The sequence below is a fragment of the Apis laboriosa genome, unplaced genomic scaffold (genome assembly GCF_014066325.1).
Source record: "Apis laboriosa isolate Shangri-la unplaced genomic scaffold, ASM1406632v1 scaffold34_cov151, whole genome shotgun sequence".
Lineage (NCBI taxonomy): Eukaryota > Metazoa > Arthropoda > Insecta > Hymenoptera > Apidae > Apis > Apis laboriosa.
In genome coordinates, this window is record NW_025222928.1 from 3,170,626 (window position 1) to 3,192,165 (window position 21,540).

At 26.0% G+C, this 21,540-nt stretch overlaps 3 protein-coding genes across 4 annotated transcripts in view; 1 reads left to right on the forward strand and 2 right to left on the reverse strand.

Annotated features, from left to right (window-relative positions):
* LOC122714814 (transmembrane protein 245) overlaps positions 1–2,599 on the reverse strand; it is a 3,606-nt gene extending 1,007 nt beyond the window's left edge. The window contains exons 1-5 of one of the 2 annotated variants that reach the window (XM_043936501.1): positions 1,895–2,598; positions 871–1,818; positions 634–798; positions 363–561; positions 48–251 (exon numbers count right to left, since the gene is read on the reverse strand). In XM_043936501.1, the coding sequence (XP_043792436.1) occupies positions 48–251; positions 363–561; positions 634–798; positions 871–1,818; positions 1,895–2,413 (2,035 nt within the window). In that variant the 5' untranslated portion in view covers positions 2,414–2,598. Of the gene's footprint in view, positions 1–47; positions 252–362; positions 562–633; positions 799–870; positions 1,819–1,894 lie in introns of both variants that reach the window. The other variant, XM_043936500.1, reaches the window with a different exon arrangement.
* A 3,047-nt stretch (positions 2,600–5,646) lies between these two features.
* LOC122714738 (ubiquitin carboxyl-terminal hydrolase 34) lies at positions 5,647–18,144 on the reverse strand. The gene is made up of 12 exons (XM_043936369.1): positions 17,653–18,144; positions 17,113–17,209; positions 16,648–16,987; positions 16,250–16,547; positions 15,425–16,168; positions 9,366–15,357; positions 8,572–9,289; positions 8,321–8,511; positions 8,058–8,235; positions 7,813–7,979; positions 7,006–7,676; positions 5,647–6,940 (listed from the first exon to the last, which is right to left on the reverse strand). Exons 1-12 carry the CDS (start codon positions 17,693–17,695, stop codon positions 6,108–6,110), a joined length of 10,272 nt encoding a protein of 3,423 aa, XP_043792304.1. The 5' UTR covers positions 17,696–18,144; the 3' UTR covers positions 5,647–6,107.
* An 807-nt stretch (positions 18,145–18,951) lies between these two features.
* On the forward strand, positions 18,952–20,101 carry LOC122715106. Its single transcript, XM_043937032.1, has 2 exons — positions 18,952–19,235; positions 19,792–20,101. The coding sequence occupies exons 1-2, from the start codon at positions 19,092–19,094 to the stop codon at positions 19,975–19,977; spliced, it is 330 nt and encodes a 109-aa protein (XP_043792967.1). The 5' UTR covers positions 18,952–19,091; the 3' UTR covers positions 19,978–20,101.
* The last annotated feature ends 1,439 nt before the right edge of the window (positions 20,102–21,540 follow it).

Genomic DNA, 21,540 nt, shown 5'->3' on the forward strand with positions numbered 1-21,540 from the left:
TATATATATATATATATATATATATTAAATATTTTCAAATTATATATAACTTTGATTGATAATTACCATACTTAGGATAAAATTAAATACTGCCGTTCCACTCATAAGTATAATGTAAAATAGTTCTGTAAAAATTGTTAATATCACAGACATATTTCCTTTAACTATATTCCAAATGGAATCCAATACTGACATAAAAGTTCCAATATTTTCCTTTATAAAGTTTTGTATACCAGTCATGTTAAATAATTCTATATAAAAAAAAATATTAATCAAATAATTTTTAATTAATATTAGAATACTTATGTATAAAAAATGTACAAAAATAAGAATTAATATTTATTTTAAATACAAAATCTTACGTAAAGGTGTTTTTCCAAAACTTTCTTTAAAACTTTCCCATACTGAATAAGCTACTGTAACATCTACAGTAGGTCCAATTAAATCAGAGTCTGCATTAGACATCATCCATGCTTGATAAAGTCTATCCCAAAGTTCTAAAACTTTCTTTTCCATTTGATCAGCTTTAGTAGCATCTAGATCTCTTACTAAACCTTTTATCTATATCACATATATATGTTGTATCATTATTAAGATATATTTATCAATAATAAGAATATACATATATCTTACTCCATCAGAAATAGCACTCCGCCCATATGTATAAGCATTATCCAATACACTATTAACTGAATCTTCCCAGTGTTCAGGTAACCAATCAATATCTGAATTGTTCATTAAAGATGAGTTAAGTATTTCTCCAGTAATGTGAATAAGATGCATACCTTCTGTATAAACCTAAAAAAATTATAATAATGTATAATTATTTGTAAAATATATAAAATAATTTTTATAATAAATTCATTTTACCTGTATTGTTATAAAAATAGAAGTACAAGTAGTAAATATAAGTAATCCAAAAATCACAGCAATTGTTACAACAGAATCAATTGAAGCTTTTAAAATTTTTGTTAATTTTTCATCAATTATGATTCCAAATTTATATAAACCTCTAATATTAGCTGGTAAGAGAGCTTGATGTCTTTTTATACACCATGTTTTTATAATTTGTTTTATAATATTATATTGATTTTCAATCATTTTCCATAATCCAAAATAACTACTAAGTTGTTTAATGATATAAAAAGCTATAGGAATAATCAATATATATATCATCCATCTATGTTTCCAAAAAAGCATACCTATGCAAGCATATAATATACCATACATATATTTGTCAGTATCAACTTTATCATTTTCTATATCTATAGATATTCGTAATTCTGTTTTTAATCTTCTTAACAAATAACGATCACGTAATGACATAGAGTTAGAAGATTGCAATTTATGGCTCATTACAGTTTTATTATTTGCATCCAATGACATTGATTTTTTGGAAAATTTTGTTTTTGTTTCTTGATATTCAATCTTCTTGTCTATATTTGTCTTGTTATCTATATTTTCTTCATTAGTATCTTTTATAAGTTTTTCATTTTTAAAAGATGAAGAAAATGAATCTTGCTGCATATCTGTAGTTAAATTATTCGTTAATGCAAAAGATATTGCTTCCATAAATGTCATATGCTTATCTTCTAATTCTTGATTTTCCATAATAAGTACTACTTCATAAATAAATCCTATTAAATATAGTATTTGTAATGTTATAAATACAATAATTTGATAAGCACCTAATATATTAGAAACATATAAACTAATTATAAACCACATAACAAACGATGAATAACGAAAATGAATAGAGTTATTTGGTGTCCAATAAATATATAATATAGATAAATATCCAATAAGTATAAATGTAATCTGAAAAAATTACATTAATATTGACAAAAATAAAATACATATTTTATAAAACATTTTTTAAACAATTAAAAATTACCATAAAAGTATTGCAAGTTGTTATAAAAAATCCAAAAATAGTATTAAATATCAAACATATTCTCCATATGAGACAACTTAATATAGTAGGTGTATAATGATATATACCTAAAGCTAATGCTGTCAGTAAAAATGCACTAGCAATATATTTCATTTGTTTCCACAAAAATGATCCTAAACTGTCAGAAGCTTTATCTACTATTTGCATAGGTAAAACTATTAAATTTATTATTAAAGGCGTATGAGATACTTCTGCTTTTTCAAACCACGATTGTACAATCGTAGTTAATGAGCATTTGAAAGGGAATAAAACAGAGCCACATAATAAAGCCCAGATTAAAGGTTTTACAAATGGTTTCAATATAATATATAATCCGTACCCAGCTGCTGAAATTAGACACAAGAGAAACAATGCCACGGCATTATAAATGCCTTGTTTTAATGCTTTTTCATGACCTGCACTAAAGCTTGATAACATGTTAAAGAGGTTATCCATAGGTGATTTCGTACTATCCATCATGAATAAATAATCAATTGTTTTTAGCACTTATTATTTAATTTTGAATTTTTGTGTTACTTAATATCTTGTTAAAAAAAATAAAAAAAATATTTAGAAAATTATCATCAATTAGAAATGATAAACTGTTGTAAGAAGTAAATACTGTATACTACTATGTAGTCATTTATCCAATATTCTATATTAACTATACATAGTATATATCACCATTATTATCAATAAAAAAAATAAAATAATCAAAATAGATTACATGATAATATATAATATTTGTATTTGAAAATTTATCTTTCTTTTTTTAAGTAAAAATATAATAAATTAAAAAATTAAAACTTATGAATAAATTTATTATTAAATTTTTTTTAATTTTTCATTTCAAATTAATTAAAAAATTAAGATAAATTTTTTTTTTTATAAATTCCAGAAATTTATTTTCCACAGTTTAATTAATCACATCATGAATATATAAAATATTAATTAACGCATAATTTTTTGCATATGCACAAAACGAAATTTTAAAAAATAGTAAAATTGTTTTCATATGCAAAATTTAAAATGAAAAGATTTTATTTATTATTGATCAAAAACTATACACCTTAAGTATATAAATGAATACATAAACGTAAAGACATGCTAAAGATGTAAATTTGATATTATAGCTTAATATTTTCGGAAGGTTAATAAAATGACAAAAGTATTATAAGATCGCCTCAAGTATTTTTTATACAGTCTTAACCATCTCCGAATTATTAAAAAGCACAAACGTCTATCGCATGTACTTCTTTTTTTTATTTATAAATAGAGATTATCGAAACGCGTTTCATGAGACAAAGGCATTTGTCGCTTTTAATGAATAAAAGTAAATATAAATGCTTTTTTTTGCATGTAATTTTATATGATTTTACACTCTTTATTCTTTTTCTTCTTTTTCTTTTTTTTTAGCTTATTTTCGATTATATTTATGATTTTATTGAACTCAATAAATCACTGCCAGCACGTAAAAGTTAAAAATACTTGATTTAGTGAAAAATTCATTATACTGTATGTGCGTGTATAGTACGCTTATTATTCATGTTTGTTGCAATCAGCGAATAAATCTACCAACACTAATCACAGTATTTTGATCACAAATACGTACGTCAAACATTAGAAATACAATTTGAGACATTATGCGATATTAATTATATGGACACAATTATTCATTTGAATTTTTGTAAAACTACTGAACATATTTTGTCTGTTTTTCATTTTATATTTACTAAAGAATAATACGTTAAAAAGACGAAGATTTTAAAAAATAATATTAACGTAATTGAAAATAACAAAGAAACTTTGATTTAATCATTACACTTTCATTTTTTCATTTTTTTTTTATCATTAATACTTATTAAATTTCTTAATAACTGTCATGAAACTTAATTAATCATATAATCATTGGTAGTCGTTTCTAGAATCTGTAATTCATCTTAAAATGCACCCAAAAAATCATGACTTATTCTATCATAAAATTGCTATTATATTTAATCCCTTAATTTGATTCTTTTAAAGGTATATTTCATAAGTAGGTAAACTACAAAATACTTTTCAAGATGATCATCAATCAATTAATTAATTAATATTAAGATGACAAAAAAATAAAGACATCGCACAAAAATACCACATAATCTTACTATTAACATTCATTGCTTTCTCTTTTCAATCATTTCTTATTGTAATATATCGTCGAAATCAAAAATACACGTGATGATTCTTGAATCTTAATATGGACAAGTTATACTTTAGTGCCATCGTCTAATAATAAGCTATGATGAAAACATGTATATATAATTCTGTATCAAGCACATAAAAAAAAATTATGAATTTGTATCTAAATTGTATATTAGGCTATAGAGTTGAATAAAATAATTTAAAATAAAAATACTTTAAGAAACATATTTTGTTAAATAATTGGGATTTAATATTTCTAGCAAAATTATTGATCTGATATACTAACTTATTTATTTCAATATATCCAATATTTAAAAAAATATATATTTCTTGAAATATATGTAATTTATTGTTAGAAATATTATTTTACTGAGCAATTAGATTAACTCAAAAAATCCTAGCCCGTATTTGTTTTTTATAATACAAAATTACTGAAAGGATAAAAAAAATTAAAATTTAATTATACTAATTATCTCTTGATAAATTCCCAAAAATGTTTGACAAATGGCGATAAAGTAACTTGTTTATGTAACAAATTAGTAAAAAAAAAACAATAAATATATATATTTATATTTTCCTCTTTTTTTTTAATAGCGCACAGTTATTATATATATATATATATATATATATATATATAATATGTAATAATAATAAATATAATAAAGCAGTGCATGTAAATTAAGCGCATACATAAAAGTTTATATGGATATGTTTCCAAGTTTGTTTGTTATACATTATAAGAAAATTACATTTAAATAATATTTTGCTGATTTTAACAAATATTTTAGAAATCTAATGATAAAATTGTTCATTTGTGATGTGAGATATTTGTAATATTTCTTTCTTGAGATATTTCTTATATAAACAAAAAATACTTTATACTAATGTTTCAAATACTTTTTAATTGCGATAATTATAAATGCTATTACAATAATATGAAAAATAATTAAAACATAAATTAAATGAATACTAAAATCTATCTTTACAAAATAAAATTTTAATAATATTTTAATTAAGTTTTGCAAAAAAATTATGCGAAATATAGTTTCAATAATCAAAACGATTGCAGTCCAAAATATAAATGAATGTCTTTAAAAATTTTGTTCAAATAAACAAATTATTTTAAAAATATAACAAAACATATTTACAATATCAGAAATAAATGTATCAAATTAACATTATTTATCTAAATGATAAAGTTTTTTGATTATTTGGACATTAAACATAAAAAAATGTAATAATATAATTATATATGTAAAGTTTAGAAAGTTGTGTTGAATAAATGTGAAATTGTCTATAATTTTTTATATATGTAGAACAATTAATTATATAATTAATTATTCATAAATATATTAAAAATATGATGAAAATTACAATGACAAATTATTTAAAGATAAGATATGTAAATAATAATAAATTTGAAAATATACAATTTAAAAAATTGACAAAATACAATTATTTTATAATTTATGTTAAAGAATGGAAAAAATCTGTAATATGTTGAAAAATTAAATATGGAAAGACTTATAATTTTAACAAAAGTTTTAATTGTGTTTCTTAAATTATTTCACAAAGTTTTTCACAACTTCTATTATTGAATACTGGGTAGTTTTATATTGTAAAAGTGTACATGAATATTATCAGGAGATAAATAATCTCACAACACTAACGAACATTTATTATATAAAATGAAAATTGTTTACTTCAAATTGATGATTTTTTTTTTTTTTCCCTTTTTGAATATAACTTAAATAGGCAACAGTATCTTATTTACCTACATTTGGAAAATAAATCGCATTTGATACATATATAGAAATATGTAATAATATAATAATATATGTATCATTTTTTAATAACAGAAGAGCACTAAAATTTGTCCATTTAGATCTTGAATTTTCCTCTTGTTATCTTAAAGAATCACACATTTATATGTAAACTTAGTCCTGTATTATATGCTTCTATAATAAAAGCACCATTCAAAACATGTAGAGAATTAGTTATTTTTTGCTTGCAATTGCACAATTGTTTGCAAATCAAGAATCGTCTTTTCCAACATTTCAAACCAAGAAACATTAGTCAACGAACATCGCAATTGATTCGTACAATTATTGGTTGTCACAGTATCAATTAAACTTGGAGATATTGTACTGATGTTTGTAGAAATATTTTCTGCTTGAATATTGTTTCTTGATATGGTTTTATCATCTCCAGAATCAGAGGAAGTCATATCATTTACTTCTATTTTGTCTTTTTCTTCGATGTTTATGTTAGAAACGTTTTTTTGCTCATTAAATTCTTTGATTGGTAAATGTAATTCTTTATCATTAGTTTCATTGTTTTCATTCACCATAAATTTACGTTTTTTCGTAGGAGCTTCTACTTCCTGTTGATTAGATTCTTTTACTTTAATAGCTCTGGTTCGAGACAATAACGTTTCTAAAGCTGGTAACAAACTACTTGGTGGCTTCAGTCTTGTACTGCTATTGTAAACAAGAGCTAAAGCTCTTAAATCTCCCGTTAATCTATGTGCAGAAGCTTGAATATCTACTGCTTCCACCATTGCCACCATAGAACTAACTAAATTGTCAATAAGTAAGCAAGTTTGTTCAGTCAATACATGATTAGCAAGTTTTGGAAAGAAGGTCTTGAGAAAAGCATGAATTGCTGGTATCCCTAACGACGATCTTTCATCTAATAACACAGCATCTACATAATCCACTGTATAGGAAGAACAAAGAAGAGATGCAATATGTTTTCTGTCTATATGTGTAGCAGCATGAACATCTAACCATAATCTAGGAAATAAGGCTAAGTGTAATGGAACACCTGTAATCAAATAATTATTATAAACTATTTTACTTCTCAAATTTTAGATAGCAAATAATATTTACCTTCAAATCCTAACATAGCACTCAGATTAACTAATGTATCTGTCATACAATCGTTATTAATTGCCAATCTGCACATTACATCAATGAGTTCATGATATGGTAAATAAAATTCAAGTAAAGCATTATCATATTCTGGATCTACTCCTTTTGATGCTTCTAATTGAGAATGTGGTACTGCCATCTGAACCATTGGTCTAGCAGGTCGAGTAGGCATTTTTCCTGGAGGAGTAGATCTTCTTGGAAGATAAGGACCAGGTGGAACAGCAGCATGAGATTCTTGAAGAGCTGCATGGCAGTGTGACAGCAATGGTGCTAAAATTGAGATTGCTTCAGCAGGAACAAGCATTACAAGTTCTTTCAAAAGATCTATAGCAAGATTTCTCATATCTGGAGGATTATATGTATTTAACAATGTTGCTAATTTTCGTAGAATATCTGGCCATTCTTTACAATTTGCTAATATATTTCTTGCATCAGGTCCATCTCTAGCAGTTCTGATACATCGTACAAGTTCCACAATAATGGCTATAAGTTCAGCTAAGTCACCAGCAACATGACATGCTGTGGCTTCATGATACATGATATGCAACATATGAAATGCTTCCAGAGCCATACTTAATCCTCCATTATATACAACGTAAAGTCGATCATCATCTGATTCAATCAGAATACTATAAAAAATTGATTAAATATATCAATTTATAATACAAAGACAATATATATAATATATATATAAATATTTTAATTTTTGTTTTAAATTGATATGTATATAAAAATAAAAAAAAATATTAAAAATATATATTATACCGAAATGCAGAAATAAGTGTAGCCCAACATGATCGTCCATCTAATCCTTGTAAGTACGAAGATAAAGTTCCTCTTCTGAATGATGCAATTTCAGCTTCTTCTTGTTCTGTTTGATCAGAATGTCTTGCAACTAACAATTGCATTAATTTAAATAGTTCATCCACAGCCTATGTAAGAAAAAATAAATTTTATTTTTAAATATAAATTTTATAAAAGAATAAACTTTAAATTAATAAAAATTTTACAGTCGAATATTGAGTAGGATGAGGTGTTATATTTTTGAATGCCCACTGAATATTTTGATGTGCTGCTAATTGTCTCGTGAAAGTGCGTGATTGTTGACAGCATAATCGTAATAAACCATAATAAGCAGGTAACATTACTCTGTTAAATAATACTACATCCTGATCTTCATGATCAGCACTAAAAATTAAATAAAATTTAAAAATTATTCTCAAACATATTATTTCTGCAATAGTAACTTTAAATTAAATAAAATAATGCATACAGTATATAGTTAAATGCAATGTTTTTAGTTATATGAGGATTATGAAGTATAAGAGCAACATTTTCCGGACAATCAGAACAAACATGATACCAAAATAATAATACAGCTTGTTTATTATGATGCACTGGAATGCTAGGTTCAGAAAGTTTTGGATGAAAAAGTGTCCATAAATCGTTTAGATATTGTCCAAACTGAAAATAAAAATTATATAATAATACTGATTAAAATTTAATATTATATGAAATACTTACCATTAATTTCTCTGTTTTAGAAATAACACAATATGTAAGTAATGCAAAATAGGCAGTGAGTTTCATTGTACCATGAGTTTGTATATCAATATAATGTCTTGCAGGTTGCAATAATCGTAAAAGTGCAGTATATATTTTATGCAAAATTAAAGTAGCTTCTGGAGATAATTGTAATTCTCTAGATGTATTGCATCCTAAACCTAATCTATGAGCACTGCGATAACCTTGTCTGAAATGAGTAGATGGAACCAATGATACAAGAAGAAAAGCAGCTGCAGAACGAACTCTTTGATTTGAATGTTCCAATAAAAAATGTTGTAACCATGTATCTAATCCTTGTAATACCCAAGCATGTGCAAGTTTACTTCTTGTAACGGCTAAAGCTAGCCATTCTAATGCTCCATGTGGAGCAACTCTAGCTGCTTCCCAAACTCTGCCTAAAATTAATTGAGTCATACATGGCAATCCACTTAATCCTGAGCTTTCTGTTAACAATGTCAATAATTTGAAAAATGGTTGGCAAACATCTGTATGTTTTGTTATAGCTTGAAATATCATTGTTATAATATGTATTGCTAATCTATCATTCCAACGACATAAAGATTGTATCAAGTTTCGTGTTTGATTAAGATTAATGACATCTCGTGTTTGCTGGTATAAAAAGGGAAACCCTTTACCTCCTGCTACAGCACTAAGATCTATTGGAGACAATGATAATCTAAAATATAAAAATATAATATGTAATATAATGCAGTTCTTATATTAAGTAAAATTAACAAACTATTAAACTTTACCTATGATCAGATCCTCTACTACGTTCAACTAAAGTTGCTATTAAGGTAATCATCTTGTCTAAAGAAGCAGGTCTCAATTTTTCTGTTGGCATAGCAACAACTTCTTCTTCCTCTTCTTCTTCACTAACTGCATCAACAAATTCGTGTGTTTTGTGTCCAAGATAAAAATTTATCATAGTTGATATAGCTTGTACTCTTATTAGAAATAATGTTTCTTCTTCACCCATTTTACTAAATTCATATAAAAAACTGAAATATTCAGTAAGGTGTTTCAAATGTTGTTTCGCATGTTCCATAAGAGACAAAAGCATTCTTACAAATCTTGTCACGCATGATCGTGTGCCAACGGTATTTACGTCATTTTCTTCATCACAAAGAAGATATAAAGGTGCTTGAGTAGCGCGCAAACGTTGTATCACATGAATACATAACCTTTGGAACATTTGTCTTACCATTTGATTAGGGCATTTGACTAGAATTTGAATTGGCCACCACGAATCTCCAGCCATTTTTTCAAGAAATCTAGCACATGCACCAGCTGAACCATTAAATTGTTTTGTTAATAATTCTACCCATTGCACCATTGTTGGTTTTTCCTTGGCATGAATAAAAGTCTCCATAAAAAACGATGTTGAAAGGTCTGCTGACATTTCTGTTATATCAGATTGTATAGAGAATAATGTTTGTGGTATATATCCACATATTTGCCACATAAATGTAAAGTATGTATGTTCAAATATATTTTTATCTTGTAAAAAATGCATATTATCTTGCCATATCCAATCTTCAAGTTCTTTATTTAGTTCTAGTGGTGGTAATTTATTAGTATTTTTATGAATCAATGAAGAAGATTGTCGTCCATTTGGACTTGAAACAGTAGCTTCTTCTTCTTTTGCTTGATCTCCAGGATCAGTACACCATTCATAAAATAGCATGTATGCTGAGTTTGTTTTTTCAAAACTAAAATCCATAAATTTATCTGTAACAGAATCATAGGTTTTACTTGTCATTTCTCCACCAAAACATTCTGCTGCTATTTGATTTGGATCAAATGGTTTAACTTCTGCATCATTAAATAAAAACCATTTATCTTTATTAGGAGATGTACGATCTCTAATAAAACTGTAATAATGTCCACCATCAGCTGTGCCAGTATGAACTGTTACACCTATTAAATCATACTGATAATGTTCCATTTCTATACTATCATCATCGTTTAATTCTGATTGACAATCACTTTCTGATTTTCTTTTTTCAAAAGCTTTCTTTTCTTCTTGATAATGTTGTGGTATAAGTTTTTTCTCAACATATCCAGACATATCTAATCTTAATGGAAAACTAAAATGTGTATTTACTTTTTCCTTTGACATAGTTCCCATATTAAATGTGTATCTCATTGTATTAAAACACAATATATGTGGTAATTTTTTAAAACATGCTCTTTTTTCTGCTCTTGCTTTTTTACCACATTGTGAACATGTATACATATTATCACCCTCTAAAGTATCTTTAACTGTAACTTCATCTAAACTTTCATAAAGATTTCTCATATCAGCGACTTGGCAACGTACAGTATAAAATTCTTCTAGTGTTCTACTTACATGTTCACAATCTAATGATACAACATTATTAGATATTACACCACAAAATAATGTTTTTACTAAATTTTTTAAATCTGATGTCATTTCTTCTAATTTTGATACAAGATCTATAAAAAATTCCGCCATATCTTTTTGTTCTCCAGTATTAAGAGGTTCATGATTCATAGTATACACTCGGCAAAAACTTCGAGGATTATATGCTTTTCTTTCGGACTCTAGAAGATAAGCAAACATTCTTTGTAATTCTCTTAATGTAAGTTGGTGTTTATTTGCTCTATTACAATCAGCTCCTAATATAGAAACACGTGCTTGTGGCATCATATACAAATGCTGCATACAACTAGCCATATAACAAGTAGCACCTAAATTAGTTAAACCAACATATCCACAATCAGAACGTCCATCTTCATGTGGCCAATAATCCCATGGATATGGAGAATGAGGACCAGGTTTATGTTGAATTAATAATTTTTCATGAAGAATTCTATAATTATCTGGAGCAGATTTTACAAGTTCGACTAAAAGATCAAAAGCTGCTGATCTGGAAACTTGACTTTTACATTTTGGTACATGTTTTGATCGAGGATTAGGCAATGCAAATAAAAAATCGAATACTTCATGTAATAAATTTTGTCCAATTTTTCCTTGTTTACAAGGTGGATTATGTGTCATAATGTTGCAAGTAAGGTTTAATAATCCAACTAAACCATCATCTTCCACTGTATTGTGTCGTGTTTCAAGATGATCTCTATTTAAAAGTGAATCAATTACTCTTATTGCTAAAGCTTCAAGATCTATTGTTAAATTAGAATCATCTGAACTTTCTTTAATAGCTTCTTCTGGAAGAGAATCAACTAATCGACAAACAAGCCAAAAATAATCTCTACAAGCAGGTCCATATGGTTCTTTTCCATCATCAAGTACTGGATGTAAATGTAATGGTAAATCTGGTTTTCGATGAGAAGGTTGCATTGCTTCAGCAATTACAAGGTGTTCTAATAAAGTATTTAACATTGGTACAATCAAACTGGGATTAGTAGAATTTTCATCTTCAAATCCTGTGGTTCCCAAACATAATTTGTATAAAGCTGTGCAAACTTCTCTTCTCACTGCTGGTTCAGGATCTTCCAACACTAATCTTCTTAACCAAGTTTTTCCAAATGGTTCTGAAGATGAAAAAAGATATTGCTTAACTGTTTCATTACTGTGTACCCAACAAACCAATAAAGCCATAGTATAATGTATAACTTGTGATCTTCCAAAAAGTCCTGTTTTGTAATGATTTGGATCTCTTGGTAAAGATGCTTCATTTAATATACTTGTTATTCGAGACATAACAGCTTCAACATTCATCATTGAAAGCATCACTTCGCTCAATTTAGGTACAAGTAATTTATCTGCTTTACTTCGTTTTTTTTCTTCTTTAACAACACCCAAATAACAGAGTTGTTTTAATAAACTAGCGAGACAGTCCTGCTGCCATTCACTGCCATCACCTTGTTCCAAGCAACCAGACATAAAAATATCAAATAAATGACGTAAACCTCCATGTTGAACAAACAATGTGGACCAAGTAATATCTTTTTCTTTGTCTTCATGATTATCATCTGTATCGACGTCACCTTCGTTACCAGATGCAGTAGATGTACAATTCACAACAGAAGATTGATTCGTTGTATTACGTCTACTTAATGATTCTACTATATATAAAGAATACATTAGTTTTTGAGGACTAGCAGGATCTAATAATTCTAGCAAGGTTGTTTCTCCTAATTTTTGAAATCCTCTTAGTAAAGTTGGACTAGTTGGTAGTAAAGTTAATGTATCCCAAACTCTTCTTGAAAGTACTTGGGCTTTTGTATGAGGAATTTCCTGTCCTCCTTTGACAATTGTTTTCATAGCACTTAAAGTTCTCATTAACGTAAATAATTGTTCAAAATATTGTGGACGTAATAACAATAAAGTCGGTAAAGATTCTCGAGGAGGTGGTGGCAAAAGAGATGGTGAATCCACATCTCGTTTATTACATCTACCCGTACCATTACCTCGACCAGCGCCGGGAGAAATAAACACTAATTGACCATCTTTAAATCCCATTTCTTGCAATGTTTTTTCATCAAAATCAATAGTTAATTCTTGACCTTGTGTAATCATCCTAATTGGTCCATCAGTAAGTAAAGAACCTAGTACTGAACTATTATTTTGACCAGCATTTGTATTGGATGATGATTTTTCTTGATTATTTTGCGTATCATCCCACCATTTAGCAACTTCAGCTCTTAAATCAGCTACATAATCGGTACTAAGAAGAGTGAAACTTGTTTTTTCAGGAATTCCTGCAGGCTGTACAAATATTCTTAACTGTTGGCCTTTTTCTGAAGTATTCATAGCTACATGACTACCGGCACCTCTACCTTCTAGTATCCAACGTCGCAAATGATATGCATACCGTTTTCGGAATGCTTCTAAATGTGTTCTTAATAGTAACAAAGCTCTTTGTATACAACGTAAACTAGCTTCTTCATTTATTTCCAAATCAGTACTAGCTGCAGCAAGATGAGTCATACATTGTGAAACAAATTCTGCTTCTTGAGTTAATTGTCTAGACATGTAATATCCATTTAAGTATTGTATAGCTGCCATACTGACATCTGTACTTTTTGCTTTTAATGCAATTCTCCACAAAAAATCCATACCAACTGAATCCACATCTCTTAAAGGTCTGTCCAAATGTGCAGCAGCTAAACGAGCTAAATTACACAATTGTTGAAAAAGACTGAGACCTGTCATACTAATAGTTTCAGGTGGTAAGCTTGGTAATTTACGCATACATAAATGTTTAAGTGTATCCATTCCAAGTGCATGTTGTTCTGTTGATTTTGCTTGACTAAGCAACCAACTAAATAATTCATCTGCACATGTAGAATCTTGTGACAAACATTGCCATAATATGTCCACCTGTTCGAGACTTAGACGAAAACAATCAGGTGAACCTAAAGGTGAAAAAATAGAAGATAAAAATTGTAACCTAACTTGTATTTCCGTTTGATGAGAATATAAATTATTTTTTGGCCCTATACTAGTATACGTTTTCAGATTATTAAAGAAGTGTTTCATCATTCCACGTTCACGATCAGCCCATGTTGTTATTGTATGTGCATCCATTGCACCAAATTGTTGAAAACTGGCAAGTAACTTAGGTAATAATCTTAAAGATACAACTACAGAACGATTAGTTGCAAGATTTTCTAAACAACCTTCTATAAATTTCATAGGTATCAATCGATCAACATTGAAACAAAGAAGATTACACAAAGCTTTTTCAGCTTCCAAAGCTAAACCTTCTCCTAATTGACCAATTTTATCATCTTGCAGAAGATCCCATAATAACGTATTTCCAGCTTTACATACAGTATCCAAGTTGAACTGAGAACTAACACGTGTTACTGTTTGGCGAATACTTCTTACTTGTGGAGGACGACAAACAGAGCGCCTGATCGTCATTGTTGGATGAGAATGATGAGGATGATAAGCTTGCATTTGTATAGCTGTTAAATGACGCGCAGCTAATTGAGCTAATTCTTCCTCGCAACCACTTTCCTCTCCATCAAAATCTGCCATATTTTTTTCACTTTTATTAGATATTCTACTACTATAGGATCCTTCTTCATCTGAAAGCATTTCGTCTAATCCTGAAGGTAAAAATGTAGGTCCAGTCGCGTGTACTAAACCGGCAAGTTCTGATATAACAGCACCAGGTCCATCTGCTGCTGCAAGAACACCAGCTACATCACTATCATCTTCATCGTGCGAAGTATCTGCAGAATCAGGAGCTCGATCTACATTATGTGCTACTAATGACATATATTTATTTTTATTAGCTCTTCTTAAAAGTGTTGCTGTTGTTGGAACTTGTTGATCACTTGGATCTAAAGCCATTGCTTGTTGTTTTACACGATCTAATGCATCAACATTTTTTGGATCATCAATAGAAACTAATCCACCAGTATCTAAAGTACTGTTTAAAACATCTTCTGGCCTATATTTCATATCTAACATTAAATCTTTAGTCTTTATGTTATTTTCTTCATTAACGATACCTTCTAATGTTTTATCTACAGTAACTAATGAACGTTTTTGAGGTTTTTTCCGTTTTCTTAATACTTTTTTCTTTCTTTTTTCAATCGCAACTGTTTCCTCTGTATTGGATTTTTCTGTATCTGCTTCTGCATCTGATCCACTCTGTTTTTCTTTTATGTCATCTTGTATATTACATGTAGAATCTTTTATTGATTCAGCAAAACATTCAGATTTTTCTATTGTAGGATCTTCTCCTTCATTTGAACTTGTTTGTACAATTGTTGTGCCCATACTTTTTGTTTTAAATGGACCTGTTAATATTTATGTTATAAGTCATATAATTTAAAGATAAAAATTTCAATTATACATGTAGCATACCTTCCCCATCACTACTATCACCTCTTGCTTGTTTTCGTGGTGATGGTCCTTCTGATGGTGCAGGACTAGGTTCTTCTTCATCCTCATCTGGACTGCTTCCATCTATTCCACTAGGATCACTAGTACTACTACCACCAATACCATTATTACCTCTTAAAATCTCTCTGTTTTTTATAGATAAACCTCTTGGATAACCTGAACCACCTGCTGTCCAAATAAATTTTATCAAAGCAGATGCCAGAAATAAACTTTGTTCTGTATGATCTTTTGGCTCCAATTTTCCTAACAAAGAGTATAAATGTAAAACTGGAGTTGGAGCTAAATGTTTTACTAAGGGTGCCAATAAATCATATACTGGACGACCGCAGTGTTTCAATTGTGCAGCTTGCCACATAGTATCCATATCTGAACATGTGATTCTACCTTCCATAGCTAAGAAACTTAGTACAATATGACTTTGTTTAATAACCTCTACATGCAAATTTGGTCCAAATATATGAGCTATTATATTATTTTCTGTTAACCAAGCTGCCAATGCATGGCCCACTTGTTCCACTTCAGCGACAGTTTCACTATTGCAAAGTTCATTGAATGCAGTGATATGAGCATTTATCTGAGCTATTCCTGCTAATCTCATTGTTAAAGTTGTACTAGTAAAATATTTAAATGCTAAATCCAATCCATCACGATCAAAACTTGGTAAAACAGCATCAATAGGATCTTTTACTGCACTCCACATGAAATCTAAGAGTAAAAAACTATTAATTCACAATTGAAAATTAATATATATTAAATTGTTTTAATTTTATTTATTTCAAAATTTACCTGCCATTGTTCTAACTGCTGGTGTGCGTAATTCTTTATCTGCTAAGCGACACATATATTTCATAACACGACTGCGTAATGGTATAAAGAGCTGAATAACACTACCATAATTCAACCAAAGTTTTAAATTACAAATCACTGCAACCATTGAATGAGCAAGACTAACAGGTAATGTATTTTCCATATCAAAACAAGCAGACATTAAATTGAAACCACCTTGATGACAAAATATAGAAACTGCTCTAATTAAAGGAGCTGGCACTTCTGGGTCATGAGGTTCACAATATCCTCCTTCATCCTTCAAAATAATGAAAAAGTAATGTATAAATATATAATATATTTAACAAATTTATAAATTTAAACAAATTTATTTAACTTTATTTATAATATATTATTACTTTTACTGGAGCTAATGGATTAATTGCACCACTATGTTTCATTGCAATATACAGAGGAAAATTTAATAAAAATATTTTTGAAAGAAGATGGAACAATTTTTCTCTATCTTGTTGAGACCAGTTTTGTTTTGTTTGCGTTTCTATTTGTGCAAAATCAGAATTTTCTATTTTATTTTCATCTATTTTTTCTTCTTCTTTTTCATCTTTGGATAATACTTTTGTTTGTTGACCATTTTGTTGTATAATTTGTAATTGTTGTAATGTACATAATACAACACTTTGTGTTAGTCTTATAAATCGATCAAAATTTTTTATTTCTCGATAACAACACATGCATTGCCTATAAAAATAAATGAAAAGAAATTTTTAAAATAGAAATAATACAATTATATTAAAAATTTAATATATATATAGTTTATATAAAAGTTTATATAATTTACATAAAAAACAAAAATGAAATCAGACCTTTGAACCCATTGATTAACATAATGTAATGTTGTATCCACATCCGAAATACAAAGTGATGCCAATCCATCTTGTTCCTTTGATGATCTTTCATCATCTAAATATAAATTATAAGTTAAAATAAACAATATAAAAATTTAATAAATAAAATTTTATAAGCAAAATCAATCTAAGAAAACATTTTTATATTACTATTATTATTTTTTTTTATATCAAATATTTAATGCTAATTTTAATAATAATTATGATTTTTGTAAAATATAACTTATTTAAATATTTTATTATTTTATATATTTAATATATGAAATATATTCGTACATTAGACTTTAAAATCATATATAAACGATGAGGTTATATATATATTATAATATTATAAACGAAATTTTATAAAGTTAAATGTAATTATAAAAATAATTTTTACAGTAATTCTTTTTCTAAATTATTTATATTAAAATATTAGATGATGATATAAAACAAAAATTTATAACATGTTCGACAGTACAATAGGTTAATGTGAAAATATTGTGCATTTTTGCTTACAGGAGAGCAGAAGATCATGAAAGTCAACACATACATCGCACATGGTTTTCTTCCCTTTAGCCTCTGAAAGGCTTTTAATCACGTTAAGTTCATCACTCTACTTCACCACCATCCATTGCAAAAGTTGGTAATATTATTAAACATTTGTATTCTTGATTATCCTCAACACTTGATTAATTCGTTAGTCACCATATTGCTTTTTTACGCAGCTGCGTTCACTTGCCGCTTACTTCAGATGAGCAGCAATAAATAGCTTTCTATTTTTTGTAAATCTTTTGTATTTACAAAAAAGTAATATAATAACATAAAACTATTTCACTTTATTATTATTGTAGTTTACAAATATATCTTATATAAATAATTTTTAAAAAATTTAATCTTATGCTTATCAATATGAATGTCATTATGACAGAAGACAGCTGATCGTCGCCATATTTTATTGAAGTAATATGATATATAAATTATTGTATCAGTACTTTAAACTAAACTACTTTTTAATAATATAAAAATCAAAAATTTATTTTTTTTATGTACATAAGCGATAAAATTAAATATTAATTAGATTTTATTTTTTTAACTTAAATATTTGTTTAATTATTTAATTATAGATTTGATTATTTAAAATATATAATTTATTTATAATTTATAATATTAATAAAAATTATAATATACTATATATATATTACTAAATATATAAATCTTTCAAAAAATTATAATTATTAATATGCTATTTATTGATAATTAGTAATATGATCTTCTATTGATAATATACAATTAGTAAATTATTAATTAATAAAATGATATTAAATAACAAATAATATCTTCAATATATTAGCAAAAAAAATAAATGTTATCAAAAGTTTTCAAATAAAATTATCAAATAACTTTAAATTGTTTAAATAGAATAAAAAAAATAATAATAAATGAAATTATTTTTATTATATAAAATAAATATATTATTTTTACAATAATCAAATATTAATGACTTTATTAAAAAATAATCAATGTTAGAAATTTAATTTAAAATAATTTTAATTTATCAATTCTTTTAAATTTATTTATAACCTTTAAAGCTTTCTTCATAATCTTTGATTATTAAAATATTAATAAACTTTAAATATATTATAACAATTCATTTTCAATTTTTTATATTTATTATATAATATTATTTAATTTAAAATAACTATGGTTATATATTCAATTTATAATATCAAGGAAGAGTAAGCAATTTTCTATATAAAATTTTGATATGGTATAGTAGAAATACAGTGCTTGTAGCGCCAGTTATTCAGAACTATGATAAACAATCTCGAAAGAAGCATAACATCTTGTGCGATTTATAGAATAGTAATTTTTGTGTGAAGTTATTGACTTGTGTCGGGTTATAGGGTGTCGATAAGTATCATATATAAAGAAATAAATTTTAGTAAATAATTGAAATGGGTAGCACAGATAAAGCTGTGATCACGGGTTTTATATGTAGACTTTGCAGCAAAATGAACCGTTTCGTGATCCATATATACGGTGAAGAGGGTGAAAGAATGAAACTTGCTGAAAAAATAAATGCTTATCTCCCAATTACGGTAAAATAATTATGTACTTTTATATTTTTTTAAATCATTTTTATCAATATTTATATATTGTTAATAATATTGTTAATAAAATTTTTATATCTTGTATAACATTTTATATATGGCTGAATAAGATTTCAGCTTGTTTAAGTTATATTTTTAATTTTTTTTATATAAAATTTTTAACCATATTTGACAATATTGAATCAAATATAATAATTTAAAGATTAAAAACTGCACATCATAATAAAAAAAGTTCATTTTATTATAAATTTATTAAGTTTTTTTAAATATAATTATTATAGTTATATTAATTTATCAGAAGTTAATTTGAGTTATTTATTATATTATTTATTTATTTATACATATTATACATATATATATCTGGTTTATTATATATTTTAAGAACTTTTATATATAAAGAAAATTTCTAATTTTTTAAAATATATATGTGCAAATATATAAATAATATTAGTATATAATAATAATATTATATAATATATTAATAAATAAATTTAATTTAAAAATTTAGAAATAAATATATAATTTTTATATTTTTGTCATATAGGTAAACATGAATGACCCATTACCTAAAACAGCTTGTCTACATTGTATCGAACGACTAGAAGCTCATCATGAATTAATGGGACAATTTTTATTAGCTAAACGAAGGTTAACAAAATCATCAACAGTTGCATCAACTTCAACACAAACTGTTGATACTGCGCCAACATCTAGTTCACCTCCATGTTGACATATAGAATTAAAAGCATATCTTTACGCTCAATATTATTAAACATTTTCTGTATCTTATTTGTATTGTTATTTGAATAATTTATTACTAGGAACATAATATTGTTAAAGAAAAAGGTATATACAATTAATCAATTCATTCAGCAATCCATAAAATTATTTACTTAATTTACTTGTCTTTAATGATTTTATACAAAATTTTTTCTTAAAATTATTCATTTATTGTATAAACTTTTTATTTTTTACACAAATTATAATTTTTTATTAATACTTTTATTAATATTATGAAATATATATAATAATTATTTCTTTATATTTCATCACTTTTTCAAAAAATTAAAATTTTTTTTTTATTATAATGAATAAAATTAAAATTAGGTATATATATATATAAATATCTTTAGCTTATTTGAATATTAATGTTCAAATTTTTCAATTAATATTTTATGTTATGTATTTTGTATAGTTTTTATTATATATATATATATATATATATATAACAAATTTGTAATCATTTTTTAATAATGTCAGATAGTATATTGCTTCTTTAACAAATTTATACTGCTGGTACAAAGATAGATAGCTATGTCAAATTTATTAAAATATTAAATAATGTCACATTATATATAATTAAAAATTAATTAAAAAATAAGAAATCATTTTATTGATAGATGTTTACTAGCATTATATATTAGATACACAAAATTGTCAATATTATACATAAAGTAATCATGTTTCATTTGTTATTAAATATTAATAGTTTTATATATAAAATATATGTATAAAACTATAATAATAAGAATATTTGCATAATTACATTATACTAATATATATTATTATGCAGAGTTTAACAAAATTTGAATGTTTACTTCTAAGTTGCAATATAATGAATAATTTATAATAATTTTCAAAATAATTTTCAAAATAAAAATTTTAATTAATTACAGTATTTTATATTTTAAAAAACCAAAAATCATTTTAAAAATAATACAAGGATAAATGATATTACTATAATTTGTTAAGATAGGATTTATTTCTTAACAATATTCGCTAACACAATTAAATGTTACGTAGAACAATATTATTGGTTGGCGACACAATCTACATTGTGCTTACTATATGTATTATTTCACATGTAATTCATGATTTACAAAGAGAAAATTTGTTTTTAGAAGATAAGGATGCGTTCGTCACTCAAATAATTCGTCATTTGTTATATGTTCTTAAATATTTTAATATTATTTGTTTTACTCAATATGTTATCACTATTACATAAGAAAAGACAATATAAAGCTATGTATCTGTGATCAATATATGTACATAATAGTTTATTTATATATTTAATCAATATCCTGAAATCAATATCCAATATCTATATAATATTTTTTTACAAAAATTATTGCCTAAATATGTAAAGTACAAATAATAAAGATAATGATGGATCATAATGAAATAGTAGACACATGTATTCACGATTTATATAGGATAATTCATTTGTTATTTTTTTAAATTAATAAATAGAGATCCATTTAAATAATATTATATTTCAAATATTATATCTAAA